This window comes from Aegilops tauschii, chromosome 5 (genome assembly GCF_002575655.3).
Source record: "Aegilops tauschii subsp. strangulata cultivar AL8/78 chromosome 5, Aet v6.0, whole genome shotgun sequence".
Taxonomy (NCBI): domain Eukaryota; kingdom Viridiplantae; phylum Streptophyta; class Magnoliopsida; order Poales; family Poaceae; genus Aegilops; species Aegilops tauschii.
Genome location: NC_053039.3, coordinates 315,385,311 through 315,404,093, shown reverse-complemented (window position 1 = coordinate 315,404,093; position 18,783 = coordinate 315,385,311). Strand labels below are relative to the sequence as shown.

General features: G+C 45.3%; 1 protein-coding gene across 1 annotated transcript; it reads right to left on the bottom strand.

Annotated features, from left to right (window-relative positions):
• Positions 1-16,933: 16,933 nt before the first annotated feature.
• On the bottom strand, positions 16,934-17,497 carry LOC109749666 (uncharacterized). The gene has a single exon (XM_020308616.4). It carries the CDS (start codon positions 17,383-17,385, stop codon positions 17,035-17,037), a length of 351 nt encoding a protein of 116 aa, XP_020164205.1. The 5' UTR covers positions 17,386-17,497; the 3' UTR covers positions 16,934-17,034.
• Positions 17,498-18,783: the final 1,286 nt, after the last annotated feature.

Below are 18,783 nucleotides of genomic sequence, written 5' to 3'. Positions count from 1 at the left end.
TTTATATGACTAGAAGATATACCATTTAAAGTTTCTAATGATATATTCTTGTGATATATAAATCATACCTTGTTGCTAAAATCATTAATTTATGGATACACGTATGCCTAATAAACCAGAAAGAAGGTAGTATGAAGAATAAAATTTTTAGCAACACACTCAAACCAACCGGAAACTAAAAAGAAAGATGACAACAACAAATCATGTCACCAGATCGCATGAAGCCCGGCTGCACAAATCTTGTGCAAGCATCTCCAATTGGTTGCACCCAAACTCTGTAGGTCCCCTGGCCTCCACACAAAAGAGGGTAGACCAAGTACAGATTGAATTGGTGGGTATGAAGATGGCCTGCGAATGGTTTGGAAATGTAGATATGTTAAAAACTAGGTCGTTACGATGGCTTCATAATGCCCGAACTAAAACACAAAACCCAGCTTGTATATGTACTTTAAGTGAGGAAGGAACTCTGCTCAACTAGTTATTGAGCATATTCGCCATACTAGTTGGGGATGTGATATTAAATGCCAATCTGTAGGTCATTCATACTATGGAGAAGGGTGCCCATTCTTCGGGGGCAGCGGCGGCGATTTTTTGATGCTTGCTATCATTATGTTTGTGGTTTTACTATTTCTAGGTTCAAACATTGTAATAGGGAAGCAAATACAGTTCCTCATGAGCTTCCCAGGCTGGCTAGATTTCCTTTGACATTTATTGGTTTGAGGAACCTCCAACTGAAATTGTACCCTTTCTTATAAACGACGTAACTGATATTTTCAATGAATAAAGTTTTGTATGTTATGTTTTATTTTGAAAAAATGCCACATGCAACATTTGCACGGTAATTTTGCGCGACACAATCCACTAGTAGAAAAGAGGGCTTTGGTTCAGGCCGGGTCAGCCCATTAGTCCCGGTTCAGTCCAGAACCGGGACCCGTGGGGGCACTGGTCCCGGTTCGTGAGGCCAGGGGCCTGCCGGGCCTCGTGGGGGCATTGGTCCCGGTTCGTCTGGCCCCTTTGGTCCCGGTTGGTGGGACGAACCGGGACCAATGGGCCTCGCTCCTGGCCCACCACCATTGGTCCCGGTTGGTGGCTTGAACTGGGACCACAGGCTGCCCTTTAGTAGCGGTTCATGCCACGAACCGGGACCAATGAGGTGCCTATATATACCCCTCGCCCGCGAGCAGAGCACTCTAGTGCTCTGTTTTTCTCTGGCTGACGAGGGGAGGGCTTTGTGGTGCTCTAGCTCACCTCCTATGCACATGAGGTGTTCGATGAAATGCCCGAGCCACACTAGTTAAGCTTTCTCCTCTCGAAGCTCGACCTCAAAGCTCCATTTTTCTCGAGATTTGTCTAGGTTTAGTGGCCCGTCACGTCCCATTCCCGTCTTCACCGCCGTCGATCGCACGCGCTGATCTCGTCGCCGGCACCACCGTGGTGAGCCTCTTGTTCTTATCTTCTTTCTGAAAGAAAAAAATTCTTACTTTAGATGTATGGTTTAATTAATTAGATGCTCTGGAGAGCTATATGTTGTTAGATGAGAACTATGTATGTACTTTGGTTTTAATGTGATGATGAACTTCTATTAATTTGGTCACTTAATTATCTATTCATGATGTTCTGTAATGGTTTTTGACACACTTAATTATATATAATGCACGTAGATGAACCGGCAATGGATGTACGGTGACAGACACACCTCCGAGTACATTAAGGGCGTGCATGATTTTCTCGAAGTGGCTGAGGCAAACAAGTAGAATGGTTTTATGTGTTGTCCATGCCCTAAATGTGGGAATACGAAGTCTTACTCTGACCGAAAAATCCTTCACACCCACCTGCTTTACAAGGGTTTCATGCCACACTATAATGTTTGGACGAGGCACGGAGAAATAGGGGTTATGATGGAAGATGGCGAAGAAGAAGAGGACGATGACAACTATGTGCCCCCTGAATACGGTGATGCTGCAACGGGGGAAACTGCTGAAGATCAAGAGGAACCAGACGATGCCCAATGATCCTGCAACGGGGGAAGCTGCTGAAGATCAAGAGGAACCAGACGATGTGCCCGATGATGATGATCTCCGCCGGGTCATTGTCGATGCAAGGACGCAATGCGAAAGTCAAAAGGAGAAGCTGAAGTTCGATCGCATGTTAGAGGATCACAAAAAAGGGTTGTACCCCAATTGCGAAGATGGCAACACAAAGCTCGGTACCGTACTGGAATTGCTGCAGTGGAAGGCAGAGAATGTTGTGCCTGACAAAGGATTTGAGAAGCTACTGAAAATATTGAAGAAGAAGCTTCCAAAGGATAACGGATTGCCCGACAGTACATACGCAGCAAAGAAGGTCGTATGCCCTCTAGGATTGGAGGTGCAGAAGATACATGCATGCCCTAATGACTGCATCCTCTACCGCGGTGCGTACAAGGATCTAAACGCATGCCCGGTATGCGGTGCATTGCGGTATAAGATCAGACGAGATGACCCTGGTGATGTTGACGGCGAGCCCCCCAGGAAGAGGGTTCCTGCGAAGGTGATGTGGTATGCTCCTATAATACCATGGTTGAAACGTCTGTTCAGAAACGAAGAGCATGCCAAGTTGATGCGATGGCACAGTGAGGACCGTAAGAAAGACGGGAAGTTGAGAGCACCCGCTGACGGGTCGCAGTGGAGAAAAATCGAGAGAAAGTACTGGGATGAGTTTGCAGGTGACCCAAGGAACGTATGGTTTGGTTTAAGCGCGGATGGCATTAATCCTTTCGGGGAGCAGAGCAGCAATCACAGCACCTGGCCCGTGACTCTATGTATGTATAACCTTCCTCCTTGGATGTGCATGAAGTGGAAGTTCATTATGATGCCAGTTCTCATCCAAGGCCCTAAGCAACCCGGCAACGACATTGATGTGTACCTAAGGCCATTAGTTGAAGAACTTTTACAGTTGTGGAATGGAAACGGTGTACGTACGTGGGATGAGCACAAACAGGAGGAATTTAACCTGCACGCGATGCTATTTGTAACCATCAACGATTGGCCCGCTCTCAGTAACCTTTCAGGACAGACAAACAAGGGATACCACGCATGCACGCACTATTTAGCCGACACCGAAAGTATATACCTGGACAAATGTAGGAAGAATGTGTACCTGGGCCATTGTCGATTTCTTCCGACCAACCATCAATGTCGAAAGAAAGGCAAGCATTTCAAAGGCGAGGCAGACCACCGGAAGAAGCCCGCCATGTGTACCGGTGATCACGTATTTGCTATGGTCAATGATTTACACGTAATCTTTGGAAAGGGTCCCGGCGGAGTAGCTGTTCCGAATGACGCTGAGGGACGCGCACCCATGTGGAAGAAGAAATCTATATTTTGGGACCTACCCTACTGGAAAGACCTAGAGGTCCGCTCTTCGATCGACGTGATGCACGTGACAAAGAACCTTTGCGTGAACCTGCTAGGCTTCTTGGGCGTGTATGGGAAGACAAAAGATACAGCTGAGGCACGGGGGGACCTGCAACGTTTGCACGAAAAAGACGGCATGCCTCCAAAGTAGTATGAAGGTCCTGCCAGCTACGCTCTTACCAAAGAAGAGAAGGAAATCTTCTTTGAATGCATGCTTAGTATGAAGGTCCCGACTGGCTTCTCGTCGAATATAAAGGGAATAATAAATATGCCAGAGAAAAAGTTCCAGAACCTAAAGTCTCATGACTGCCACGTGATTATGACGCAACTGCTTCCGGTTGCATTGAGGGGGCTTCTACCGGAAAACGTCCGATTAGCCATTGTGAAGCTATGTGCATTCCTCAATGCAATCTCTCAGAAGGTGATCGATCCAGAAATCATACCAAGGCTAAGGAGTGATGTGGTGCAATGTCTTGTCAGTTTCGAGCTGGTGTTCCCACCATCCTTCTTCAATATCATGACGCACGTCCTAGTTCAACTAGTTGACGAGATTGTCATTCTGGGCCCCGTATTTCTACACAATATGTACCCCTTTGAGAGGCTCATGGGAGTCCTAAAGAAATATGTCTGTAACCGCGCTAGGCCAGAAGGAAGCATCTCCATGGGCCATCAAATAGAGGATGTCATTAGGTTTTGTGTTGACTTCATTCCTGGCCTTAAGAAGATAGGTCTCCCTAAATCGCAGTATGAGGGGAGACTGACTGGAAAAGGCACGCTTGGAGGGGACTCAATAATATGCAGGGACGGATATTCTTGGTCTCAAGCACACTACACAGTTCTACAGAACTCTACCTTGGTGACCCCGTATGTCGATGAACACAAGAACAGTCTGCGCTCCAAACACCCGGAGCAGTGCGACGACTGGATTACATGTGAACACATCAGGACTTTCAGCAGTTGGTTGGAAACACGTCTTAGAGGTGACAACACTGTTTGTGATGAGCTGTACTCGTTGTCCAGGGGACCATCTTCGACTGTATTGACTTACAAAGGATACGAGATAAATGGGAATACATTTTACACGATCGCCCAAGATCAAAAGAGCACCAACCAAAACAGCGGTGTCCGCTTTGATGCAGCAACCGAGAGGGGAAAGGACACATATTATGGTTACATAGTGGACATATGGGAACTTGACTACGGACATGATTTTAAGGTCCCTTTGTTTAAGTTCAAATGAGTCAATCTGTCAGGAGGCGGTGCACAGGTAGACCCACAGTACGGAATGACAACAGTGGATTTGAAAAATCTTGGGTACACTGACGAACCGTTCGTCCTAGCCAATGATGTGGCACAGGTTATCTATGTGAAGGACATGTCTACCAAACCGAGAAAAAGAAAAGATAAGGAAGCGAATACATCATACGATGAGCCAAAGCGCCACATAGTTCTTTCAGGAAAAAGGGACATCGTGGGAGTGGAGGGCAAGACAGACATGTCTGAAGATTATGAAAAGTTTCATGAAATTCCTCCCTTCAAAGTCAAGGCTGACCCAAGCATCCTGATAAACGATGAAGATTATCCATGGTTACAGCGCAATAAGCAAATGACACAAGCGAAGAAAAAGTGAAGACTTTCTCCCGCAACTATTATGATGATACCATGCCAACTTTGTAACAGGCGAGTATGATATCATTGTCCGTTTTGTACACGAAGTGCATCCAGTTTTTGCCGTAACCCTCTCAGCTTTCTTGCACATGCTATGTGGATGAAATGATGATACCATGCCAACTTTCAACCTTTTCAGAGTTCATTTGAAATGCTTTTCAATTTCAGGGTCTTATAGCTCAAAATAATCAATAAATGCATGAAAAATAACAAATGAAGTCAGAAAGGGCAGAAAGAACCGGTACTAAAGGAATCAACTTAAAAGCTTTTATAAACCTCTAGTATTATTGAAACTAAAATTATATAGAATTTATGCAACTAAAATTATCAAAGTATTTTCTGTTCAAAACATTAAAAGCAAAAATAATTTTCATAAAATAAATACGAAAAGCAAAAAAGAAAATAAAATAAATAAGTATAAACAAAATAGACTTTTATAAATAAGTAGAAACAAAATAAAATAAATAAGTAGAAACAAAATAAAATAAATAAAATAAACTTTTATAAAATAAATAAGTATAAACAAAATAAAACAAAATAAAATAAACTATAATAAAACAAAATAAATAAACCTTAATAAAATAAATAAAATAGCAACAGTAAGTATTTTGTTGTAAGTAGAAAAAAATAAAAATAATAAAGCAACAAAGAAAACAAAAAAACTGGAAAAAAAATAAAAAAAATGCCACCTCCTGGGCCACCACGGCCTGAATACGACTAGAAACCCAGCTAGTTGGGCCAGGATTCAGGCCCGCAGAAGGCCCAGCAGGCCCACAGGCAAAGCACTGTCAAATTAGGCCCATAGGCCTGCAGTTCAGAGGAGTTCGAGAGAGAGGAGGCAGCAGCGCTTATAAACAGGTAGTCGACGCTCTCAACTAGCGAGGTGGGACTAAACTCCCATCACCACGCCGCTGTGCAAGGCCATTGGTCCCGGTTGGTGGCACGAACCGGGACCAATTCCACCCTTTGGTCCCGATTCGTGGCAACAACCGGGACTAAAGGGGGGCATTGGTACTGGCTTGTTTGTGCCACCAACCGGTACCAATGGGTTTGCTATATAAGCCAGCACTTGTGAAAATTTCGTCAGTTCTTCGATCCCTCCGACGACGCCGCCAGGCTGCCCGAGCACGCCGTGCCTCTGCCGCGCCCCCGACCACGCCGCCGTTGCCCCGCCCCGACCACGCCGCCGTCGCCCCTACCACCCGACCACGCCGCGCGCCCTCGCCGTGCCTCTGTCGCGTCCCCGACCCGCCCCGTCGATGTCGTCGCCGCCCTCTGCCCCGTCGACGCCATTGCCCCTGCCCCGACCACGCCGCCGTCGCCCCTGCCCCCGACCATGCCGCGCGCCCTCGCCGTGCCTCTGCCGCGCCCCCGACCCGCCCCGTCGACGCCGTCGCCGCCCTCTGCCCCGTCGACGCCATCGCCCCTAACCCGACCATGCCGTCGTCGCCCCTGCCCCCACCATGCCGCCGTCGCCGCCCTCTACACCGACGTCGGTGCCGTGCCTCTGCCCCTGCCCCGACCACGCCGCACCTCTCCTTGGTCAGGCCGGCGCCGCCCCCTGTCCTCTCCTCTGTTTTTCCACATATTTATGATGTTTTTTCCAGATTATATGTGTATGTGTGAGTAATGTATGTGTGTATATATGATTATATGTCCTTTTTTTAGATTTTTTGTTCATATATATGATGATTTGTTTTTTGCATTTTTATAAAAATGTGTATATATATATATGTATGTTCTCTGTGCATATAAAAGATAGATTTTTAGTACATTTGGGTACATTTTAGGTTAGTTTTATCTATATATGTTCTTTGATTTAATACATTTTAGGTTAGTTTCATTTTTAGAAAAGTTTTATATATTTAGGAAAAGAAGGAAGAGAAGGAAGAAGGAAGAAGAAGAAAAAGTTTTATATATGCAAAAGTTACATTTTTAGAAAAGTATTATATATCTAGCTAGGAAGATAATGAAGAAGAAGAAAAAGAAGGAGAGGAAAAAGGAAAATAAGAAGAAGAAAAAAGAAGAAAAAAGAAGAAAAAGAAGAGGAGGAGAAGAAAGGAATAGTTCTATTTTCTCTTCTTCTCCTCTATTCCTTTCTTCTTCTCCTCTTTTTTTCTTCTTTTTTTTCTTCAATCTTCTCCTCTTTTTATTTCTTCTTTGTCTTCTTATTTTTTATCGGATATGTCGTTGTCGATATACCCTGTGTCCCGATAACTTCAACACGAGGGGGGGTCGACCTACCCCCTCCCCGATAACATTATTTTCCCATGTATGTATGTCGTCGTTGTCGATATAACCCCCTCCAGGATAACTTCGACCGTGATAACTTATACCACGGGAGCACCCCCCGGCCCTCTCGCTCGACCAAAACTCTCGAGGACACCCAAACCCTAGAAAAAAACGATGTCGGTCTCCTACCCCCTCCCGCCGCGCCCCTACCCTTGAAGCGTTGCCGAGGCCATCCCAAACCCGGAATAAGCTAGGTCTACGTTTGCACTAATATATCCACCTGCTGTCATGTTTGTGTAATAATTGCCATGTTGTAATATTTGCAGAAACAATGGAGCACGGACGAGACGAGGAAGCAGAAGAGGTGTTGGGGGACATAATCTTAGCCGGAGGTGATGTCTTGTCGTATCTTAACGACAATGATGGTCTGGAAGAACAGGATGAAGAAGCGGGCTACGGTGATCGAAGAGTGGAGGAGGAAAGACATGATTATGATGGCTCCGATGACCCAATGCTAGTGCAAGAAGGAGCCCGTGGTGACGGCTCCGGTGACCGAACAGAGTCTAGCCAGGTAAATATATTAGTTAAGCCTGTGCTGACTAGCTAATTGATGCATTCATTGTTTTGGTATGTACACATATTAATTAACTCCCGTCTTTCTTCTTTTTTCTAGCCCTCCGGATCGAGCACAACTTCGGTAAAGAGACGAGGCCCGAAGAAAAAGTTGCGCTCGGATGAAAGGTTTGAGATCACAGCAATCGCGTGCGACGGCCAACCGATTGAACCCATCCAGACAAAGGAAGCATTTGCTGCTCAGTGCGGGGTTCTTGTTAGGGACAAGATCCTGATCAACATCAACCAATGGTATAAGCCTAAGAAGGAAGACCCTGAGGTGTCTTATGTCAATGATATGCAGAAAGATGATCTTTGGACTGAGCTGAAGGCAAATTTCACCCTACCGCCAGAGGAGGATCCGGAGAAGCCAGTTAAAGAGCAATTAATCAAGTCTCATGCTCTTAAGAAGATGGCAGACCTATTCAGGAGGTGAAAGAATGAGCTGAAAACGTTTGTCGACAAAGAAGAGACACCAGAATTCAGCGTCAAATATGAGAAGATCAGAGATCACTGGCCCGCATTTGTGGCCCATAAGACATCGGAAAAGAGTAAGAAGATGTCAGCGACAAACAAGAAAAATGCTGCGAAGAAGAAGCTTCACCATCGCACGGGGTCAGGTGGCTACCTCAAAGCCCGGCCTAAGTGGGCCAAGGCTGAGAATGATCTGCTTGATAAAGGGCTCGAACCAGAGACAATGAACTGGCCAGACCGTTGCCGGACTTGCTTCTTCGGGGCTGGCAGAACCTTGAACCCTGTATCAGGGAAGTGCGTTTGGATGGACGAGCAAATGAGAATACCAGTCAATAGGCGTCAGCACTATATCGATGCAGCGCAGCAAGGGACGTTTGTTCCAGACAGAGAGAACGACGAGCTCACAATGGCCCTCGGGAATCCTAAGCACCCTGGACGGACACGAGGCACGCCAGGCTCCGTTCCGTGGAAGGCTGGTTTTTCGGACGCAGGCGGTTACAAATGCCAGGAGAGGAGGAAAAAAGTGGAGCAGACCCAAATTCAGAAACTGCACGAAAGGGTTCAAGCGCTAGAGGAACGAGACGTAGCTCGCAGCAAGCGACCTGCCGAAACTACCCCCGAAGCTACCCTGCCATCTCAGCGGAGAAGCAGCGTGGCTTCCACCGAGTTGCTTCAGCCGGAGCATGTCTTGACGGCTCCTGCTAGCTACCCCGTGGATGCTATCACGGAGTCTCAACATTGCCACCTTATGACGCAATGGCAGAACTTCAAAGTCAAGGCGGCTGTCGGCTCTGTTCGACCTCCTGAACCCGGCGCAACTTTTCACTGTCGTCCAATTCCAGAAGGATATGCTAGGGTGACGGTGGACGAAATAACGGAGGGATTTGAGGACCTCCAGCTTGACCACCCTACCGGTGAAGGGGAGACTCGGCTGGGTTCTGCTCTGAAGACTCCATGCCTATGGCGGAAGGAGCTCATCAACCTTCCAAACTGGACGCCTCCGCCTCCTCCTCCTCCTTCGGCGAGTAAGGGCACTCCGCCTCCTCCTCCGCCTCCTCCTCCGGCGAGTGATCAGGGCACTCAGCCTCCTTATCCGGTGCGTGGCGGCACTCCGCCTCCTTCTCCACCTGCGCCGGCGCGCCCGAGCAGCCAGCCTCCTCCTTCTCTGCCTTGTCAGCAAGGGCGAAGAGACCCGCCGCCGCTCCGGCTGCTCCGGCACGTCATAGTCCTTTACTCCGCCTCGTAAGCAAGGAAAGAAGACAGCCGCAGCCGCTCCGTCTGCTCTGCCGGCGTCTAGCAGTACAGCCAGAGGCGAGAGGCAATACAGATTCGATCCTTCTCTGAAGACTCCAGAGAAGTTACCATATGAGAGGACCGAGGAGGAAACCACGAAGATCGTGCAAGCCGAAGTGACGAACTTCTTTGAAGGGGTGAAAGCAAAGAAACATCCACCTCTGGAGGAGAAGGTAGATCCGGTGAAAGCGAAGCGCACTCTGGCTGCCCTGACAAAACCACCAAAGTCTCCGCCGAAAGGCAACTATGAGCGCATTATTGCAAAGACATTTGTCGAAGCGGAGCGGTCGGGAAGTACTGTCAGTGATCAAAGGTTAAAAGAACGACGAGCTGGGAAAAAAATTGCCCAGCTCGGCGAACAAGCGAACCAATCGTGCCCCCCGCTCAAGGTGTCTAGCGACATCGTCGCTAATGATCCGAGGATGGTGCCCGGTTATAGCAATCTTGGAGATTACCTGCCCGACGATGTACATTATGATTTCTTGGAGGTGGACGAACACAGATACGAGTACGGGAAGCCTCTCGTCAAAGATGAAAGATCTCTAACAATGATGATGCGAAGATTACATGATTGGTACATGAAAACCTGCAAAGAGTCTGGGGGGAGGAATACTTTGACGCTGAGAGTTAAAGAGGAGCATGACCTCGTTGGAATTGAAATGTTGAATGTTCCATTTGAGGAGTTCTTCCAGTTTTTCAATCAAAAGGCCCTCGATAAATCAACGATCACTTGCTACTGTCTGTAAGTAGTACTACTTCTGTCATTAAGTCTCTCTATATAGGTCAGCTCTTTCATTGCATGTATTTATAATTATCCTCACTATATTATGCAGATTGAAGATCGCCGAATTGAAGAAAAGACAAATCGGTGATATTGGATTCATTAACACAAATCTCATAGATGCAACTGAGGTTAAATATCATGCCGAAAATACCGAGGCCAACTTGCTACGATCGTTGGTAATAAATGAAAACAAAGATATAATACTCTTTCCTTACAACTTCAAGTGAGTGTTACTGTCTTGTGCATATTCGGTTTCCCTTATTAGTCCAGGTTATAGTAATGTAATTGATGACTTATGCATGCGTGCGCAGCTTCCACTATATTCTCCTAGAGATTAAGCTTGAGCAGGGACTAGTAACCGTCTTAGACTCGAGACGAAAAGATCCCCAGGACAATGCGGACATGATTCAAATGCTCGAGAAGTAAGTTAAATCGATCATTATCCACCATATCAGCAACTTTGTTCATTTCCTGATATCAAGTAATTGTTTTCTTTGTCTGGCGGGGTTTGGAGAAAATTCACCAAAAAAGCTCCGGGACTGCCGAAGAAGCTGCAATTTAGAAACCCGAAAGTAAGTACTATAGTAGCATGTTCCGCGCATCTCCTAGTGATTCAAGCGCTAGTTTCATCAATACCATTTAGCATGCTTGCTTATCAGTTTGATTGACCTCTATTTCTTGTAAAGTGGTTGTGGCAGGAACAAGGGAATGATTTCTGTGGATACTACGTTTGTGAGTCCATCCGCTACACGACCTGTGAGCGGGGCTACTCTGACGAACAATATGAAGTGCGTAAGCAATAATATTCACAATTTTATTTTATTACCATCATTTGTGTTGAGTTTCATTTATTCATATATATATATATATATATGTGTGTGTGTGTGTATTGACCCCTTCTTCAAATTAGATCTTTCGGATGCGGGATGAACTCCTACCACCAGATCGTATGCGAGCAATTCAAGAGGAATTGGCGGCATTCTTCCTTGACCACGTGATCACTGAAAACGGAGAATACTATGTGGACCCTGTGTTCATATATAATTAGGAGATTATATTGTAAGAGATAATTATTGTATATATGTAGCCGGTAGTGTCAGATAGATATACGAGAACTTGTTGTTCGACCAATCTCTCGGAGAAGGAGAGGTGGTCGATATCACTTCTCTCTGTATGCATATATATGTTCATGACGATCTTTTGTTTCCTTCATTTGCTTACTAGCTAGCGTGTCTAGTCCTCTCTATACATATATAGTACGTAGCGTCGACCAAGCACGGAGATAAGAGAGGACACTTCTCTCTATTAATTAGCTAGCTAACACAATATATGAAACACCTAAATTAACCCCCCAAAACCCCCAACCCCCCCCCCCCCCTTCAAAAAAAACAAAAACCCCAGCCCCTGAAATGCTGACGCGTGGATGCCTATTGGTCCCGGTTAGTGCCACCAACCGGGACCAAAGGCCCTCCTGCCTGGGCTCGCCGCACCGGCCACGTGGAGGCCCATCTGTCCCGGTTCGTATAAGAACCGGGACTAAAGGGCTAGGGCATTAGTAACCACCCTTTAGTCCCGGTTTAATAACCGGGACAAAAGGCCCTTACCAACCGGGACAGATGACCATTTTTCTACTAGTGATCAAAACAAATGAAGATAGTTTGCTCTGGATCCCAGAACACATACCTTTTGCACATTTGTCATTGATGTTTGGCAAAAGTTATCTTTGGCCAAAATTACACCTCTTGTAAACACCACATAGAAATTGTAATTAATATTTGATTGGTGTCAATAACATCCATGTACATCTCTATTATTAAAGGGGAAACTGTACATTGTTATTTTCATCCCCTGCAGTCATTAATGAGAAACAATTTGAAAAAAGAGCACCAAATTAGGCTGGTTGTAATGGGGAGTATCATATACTAGTATCATGCATATGATACTAGTGTATGATACTACTTCCGTGTTGCATAGTATCATGGGTTAGTATCTTAGGTTGTTTTATAAATTGTCATGCATGACACAAAGTAGTACACCATTTAATATGATACGGTATCATAATATGATACTACATCCTCTATTTCCTCATTTAATTGTGTGTCACACCATCCAAAAAGTCTAGTTGGCATGCATGATACCGCTTATGATACTCCCATTACGACCAGCCTTAATTTAGATATCTAGCTATCAATACAATTAATTAGCAAGACAACTAATTAGGTATGTAGTTAATCATGTCCATTTATATGATATATTCTTTGCGCCGAATCAATTTGGAAAAGGAGCCAATTAATTAGGTGTGGAGTTAATTAGATCCTTTTAAATAGGAACTTTTCAAGCGATCTAATAATAAAAAGGAACCCTGGTATGTGGCTCACCGGTCCTATAATCCAGGACGGAGGGAGCAACTTCACTGATTGTTTTTTTCACGTACCCAAGTATGTCAAATGATTTGTCTGCATGTAATGGAACTAAGTTTTTCATCTACATAATCAATAGATCAAGCAGCAACAAGGGTTTCTATTTTCTATGCTAGGCTTCTATACCGCCACCTCATCTCCCTCAACAGATCAAGATTATCTTACTGAGCATCATTGGCGCCTCCATAGAACTTAATTATTGTGCTTTTATCATGTCCATTTGAATTCTTAATTCATTTGTACTATATGTCATATTTAAATAGTTATGTTTGAGAACATTAAACTTCTTATGTATTTGAATTATGTGCACCATTGTTCAAGTTTTTAGTTAATATGTTGTGTCAGTTTGAAACATAAGATTTGACAAAAATAAAAATATTGGAATAGTGGATTTGCTATTTGAGCATCAACGATTTCCCTAAATTTTCTTAGGGAAATGGGATAGGGAGAAGATTTTGCACCTTTAAGATAGGGAAACTGCTAGAGATGCTCTTAGATCTCATCCCCAAGGTCGGAGTTTGCTGGTCGTTTTCGTGTGGTTTGGCTAGCGTGCATGGATTCTTTGAATCCCTTCCTTTGACGCGTTGAGTTTGTGTCATCTTGGCTGCGTCAGCTTTTCGTGCCATGGATCTAGTTTGGCTAGATTATGGTTTTTAGGCGAAAATGAGGAATGGAGTATGAGCTCCATGGAGCTATTTTGTTAAAAATCGAAATCACATTTTGAAGCTTTAAGGAATTCTAGGAAAATCACACACATTCATACAAATGTATAGTACATGTGTGTAAAATTTAAAAATGGCTAGCAAGATGCCTGTGGATTGCACAGAACAACAAGATGCATTTTTTTTACAAAACACCTGTTGTGATTGACCCATGCGGGAGTAATCTCATGTGTAAAAACTAATGATATCTCGAGAAAGAGGAGAGATAAGGTGAGGAGGAGTGGGGCGTGGTGGTGATTGGTGGTCGGATTGAGCGGAGGCATGGGGATGGACGACGCTGGCAGCAGTCACCATGCCAGATTGTTCCAGAGGCTTCCTTTTTAATTGCTCAACAATGAGATTGTGGAAGATAAGGATGAACGAGGGAAGTCCTTATCCGCAAATGTGGAGAGAGGTGCGGGCATCTTTTTGCAAAATTACCATAGTTTGATTTCTATCCTTCAGATATAGATCGGGCGGTCTATATTGCAAGATGGCAGGCACATTATCATCACCAACTCGGTTTTTTATAAGAGTAGAGATATACATTATGGTGACAGCTACACTAAAAGAAAAAAAAATCATGATTTTGAAAGTGGTTAACGGTACACCCACTGTTCACTATTAAAAATGCATGAATTTGTCTTTTTTATCTAGCTCACACCATACTGTATTTCATTCTCGGACTCTATACACATGTAGAATACATCCATATGAACGTGTAGATTTTTTTTAGAATTTTTGGAACTTCAAAAATGTGATTTTTGAATATTTCATAAAAAAGAGCTTTATGGTGCTCGTCCTCCAAAACGCCATATTCCTTTTGAATTATGGTTGTAATTGTGGTTTTTAGTCTGGTTTTCTCGAAACTTATTATTTAATGGGCAGGCAAAGTTTTTGGATCCTGATAACGCCCACACGTGTGGCATATTAAACATCCGCCCACACACTGTGTGGGGCGTGAGCAGGAGGCAACCACATAGGTTGTGTGTGGACGAATATTAGAATTGTTCACATGGGTGGGCACAACTACTTCGTGTCACACGCCTAACAAGTACTACTCATCCTTATCCCGCGCGTGTGGCACGAAACAAATATGCCCACATGTCCTGGCGCAGCTACGTTAGGTACTCGCGGGATGATGATTTGTTGCCATCGGGGATGGCAGATGTAGTTATTCGGGATGGCAAATGCAGTTGTAAAAGCATGGCAACTCTCTCTGTTTTGGTTAACTATAGTTGCCATGTCTAATTTATGCTAGTTGCCGCGTGTAATCAAACCATGGTTGCCGTGTGTGATTAACTACTTGCCACATATGGTCAAAGAATAGTTGCCATGTGTGTTTACCTAGTTCCCACGTGTGGTCCAACCATAATTGCCATGTATGGTTAATCACAGTTGTCATGTGTTTACCCTGGTTGCCGCGTACGCGCAACTGCAGTTGCCGTCTAGCAACGAATCATAGTTGCCATGTTTGTTTACCTAGTTGCCACGTACGCGCAACTGCAATTGCCATCCAGCAACGTGCGAGTGTCGTGTGAGCGGAAAGCAGCTCGCTCACACGCGCGTGGACTAGGTGGTGGTTGTGTGGGCAGAAACTAGTTCGCCCACACAGCGCAGCTGTCAAACTGCGTGTTACGGGGCGTGTGGACGAACTCTTCAACGCCCACACACACGATAATGCCCACGTGGCACTCAGATTCTAACAAATTTCTTTAGGATTCATGCAAAATAGAATCAATGTGGATCAAGGCGTGTGGCCGATGTGTAAACATGTCACACGTATGGGCGTTATCATTTGGGAAGTTTTTTGCCTTGTTTCGAGGAAAAGTTCAACGTTGCAAAAGTTGTGCTGACAGTCAAACGTATAGGAAAGAAATAAAGATAAATAGTAATACCTTTGTATCTAAATGTAAGACATTTTTGCAATGGACGCCGATATCCACCACACATGTGGCATAATGGGCATTCGCCCACACATCGTGTGTGGCATGAGCAGGGGGCAGCCCACACGGGTTGTGTGTGGGCGAACAGTAGAATTGCCCACACGTGTGGGCGCAGCTACTTCGTGCCACACGCCTAACAAGTACTACTCATCCCTACGCCGCGCGTGTGGCACGAAGCAAATATGCACACACGTCCTGGCGCAGCTACAATAGATACCCGCGGGATGACGATTTAGTTGCCATCCGGAATGGCAAATGTAGTTATTCAGGATGGCAAATATGGTTGTAAAAGCATGACAACTCTCTCTGTTTTGGTTATTATAGTTGCCATGTCTAATTTCTGGTAGTTGCCGCGTGTAATCAAACCATAGTTGTTGTGTGTGACTAACTACTTGCCACATATGGTCAAACAATAGTTGCCATGTGTGTTTACCTAGTTGCCACGTGTGGTTAATCACAGTTGCCATGTATGTTTACCTGATTGCCATGTACGCGCAACTGCAGTTGCCGTCTAGCAAACGAATCATAATTGTCATGTGTGTTTACCTGGTTGCTATGTACGCGCAACTGCAGTTGCCATCCAACAACGTACGACTGTCGTGGGCGAAAAGCAGTTCGCCCACACGTGCATGAACTAGGTGATAGATGTGTGGGCAGAAACTAGTTCGCCCACACAGCGCAGCTGGTAACCGCGTGATGTGGGGCGTGTGGGCGACCTCTCCAACACCCACACACCGGTCTTGTCCTACGTGACACGCGAAAACTGTCTCGATGTGTCAAGATTCGTGCAAACTTAACTGGACAGTGCTCCAAGCGTGTGGGTGAGTTGCAATGTTGTCATATGTGTGGGCGTTAGTGTTTTCGTTTCGCAATTTGTAAGCTGCGGGACTGGGCGACCTCATGCAGGCTAGAGATCAGGGCATCACGCCCTTTGTGCATCCATAATTTCTGCCGATTGCTATGCGCAAAACTTTCCTTGTTCTATTGTGTAGTACAGTTTGGGTGGCATCAGGACATTCGTGTGCGTGCTAGGATGTGTTTTTCGTGAGTTTATGATCTTGCTCCCTGCGTGTTCGGTGTTCCGTTGTTTGGAAGATTCGCCGTGGCTGGTGCTTGGGCGTCTTGTGCATCGCAAGACTCGCTTCAAATTTTTGTCGTTGGATGTGTGTCGTCTTCTTATATTATAAACTGATCGAGCTGCTATATAAAGTTTTCTTGTCAGTTTTGTCCTTGGTTTTGTCTCCATTGTTCTGCTGTGCTTCGATGTATGTTCCTGGTTCAACACCGGACACGCGGGAGAGGATGTGGACATGGTATGTGCATGAAAACACCATCTTAAAACCAAGAGAATGTTGACAACAAGAAAAACAATGTACTACGGATCATTTGTTTCTTCCAGGCACACATATATCGCATAATGATTAATCAAGGTAGCATCAATACAAGTTAAATTCAGCGGATCAACATAAACTAATTCCCCGCTAGAAACATAAACTAATTATATAAGCTTTAGAAGTAATTAGCCCTGTAGCCCACAAAGAGGTTGAAGAGCGCCTGGTCGCCAAGGTGGTGGGCGGCGTGGATGAGGTCGATGGCCGCGTCGTGCGTCAGCCCGCGCACGAACTCGCCGTCGAACTCGCCGCCGTCCACGCCGCACGCCTCCGCCTCCGCGCGGGCCTCGTAGTACGCCGCCGCCGTCGCCAGGCCCTTGCCGGAGACCCCTCGCGGCAGCTCCACCACGCGCTCCCCTTCTTCGAGCGCCGCCGCGACGCGTCCCGCCCGCTGCGCCAGCGACGCCGGCAGCTCGACCCGGACGAGGTCCGCGCACCGTACCACCACCGTCTGATCCTCCTCCGCCATCGACACTATCCTTCTCTCGCTGAGTTTGCTACCTAGCTAGGGCTTTGCGTGCGCGGGGCTTCCAAAGTTGCAATGGCGATGATTTTTCTGGGTGCCACGAGGGGTGGTGCGCGCGCGTATATATGGGTGCGCACCACACACGACACGACACGTAGTACGTGTGATGCTCGGATCGATAGAGATGTGGCAGTGCTGAGATGTGGTCCCGTTTCTTGGCATGATCGGAATAGGGACGGCTCCGAATCGATTTCTTTTGCAGCAAGAACATTAAGCCCCGTCTGTTTCGCTAACAAAAAGGCTTCTGTTTCGCCCATGGTGTGGCCGTTCACGATAGGATGATTGAAACGCGTGCCTTTGGAGATTGGATTTTCTACTGCCGGGTGGACCTACACCGATGAATAGTAAATCAGAAAAAAAATACAAAACAGAATTATAAAAAAAATCTGAAATTCTTGCACATCAAACATGATCCAAAGTATTAGCTTCTTGCAAACTTTCGTACACAAACAACATTCGAGGAGCCCTCACAAAAATAACAAAATCAGTGCTCGAAGTTTTGTTCACTTTTGAGCAGTGATTTGTTTTTTTCTCTGAAGGCTCCTCGGATGTTATTTGCTCACGAATTTTTGCAAGAAGCTAAATACTTTGATCTTATTTGATGTAAAGCAAAACAGATTTTTCAATTTTCTTTTTGTATTTTTTTGGATTTTACAGTTCATATGGGTGCACCTACACCCAGGAGCGGCCACACCTTTCTCATTTGTTTTTGGTGGGCGATTTGGATTTTCCACTGCTTATGAAAAAGGCTACATTTTTCCTGAAAATAAAACAAAAGTTCCCGCTTCCTTATAATGATACCGCCTCTTTATTATTAACTAGTAATAAGATTGACAACTGAGCCTAGCTCAAATAGTAAGGTTCTTTTGGTGTAATCAGGCAACAAGGTTTAATTCCTAGACTTGGCATTGGCTTTCGTATTTTCTTGTATTTATTTCAGTGGAAGAAGACGTTCACGTTGACTACGGAGATGTATGTGGTGACTTTATTAATCTCAAAATGATGTGCTACCTCAATTTCTCGGGTGTGCTTATAGGAATAGAATGTGTGTACATTCATAAGAGGTGAATATATATGCGTATGTATGAACGTCTGCGTATGTACTGCATCTGGTTCTTATTCGGTTGCCTCTGTCTATCGAGCTCTCTATCAGGGAAGGACATGCTTCGAGGCTGCATATGGGATTCGGAATTGCTGGTCATATCTTAAGTGCAAAATTTTCTTGTGGCTGCCTTTTTAGTACAGGGTCTGGATGTCAGACAAAAGGCAAAGACATGGGCTCCAGGATGAGGTGTCGCTTTTTTTTAGGGAAGGCCATCATGGCTAGCTTTATTAAATCAT

Coding starts and splice junctions, on each gene's coding strand:
- LOC109749666 (XM_020308616.4), bottom strand. CDS start 17,385: ATGGCGGAGGAGGATCAGACGGTGGTGGTACGGTGCGCGGACCTCGTC.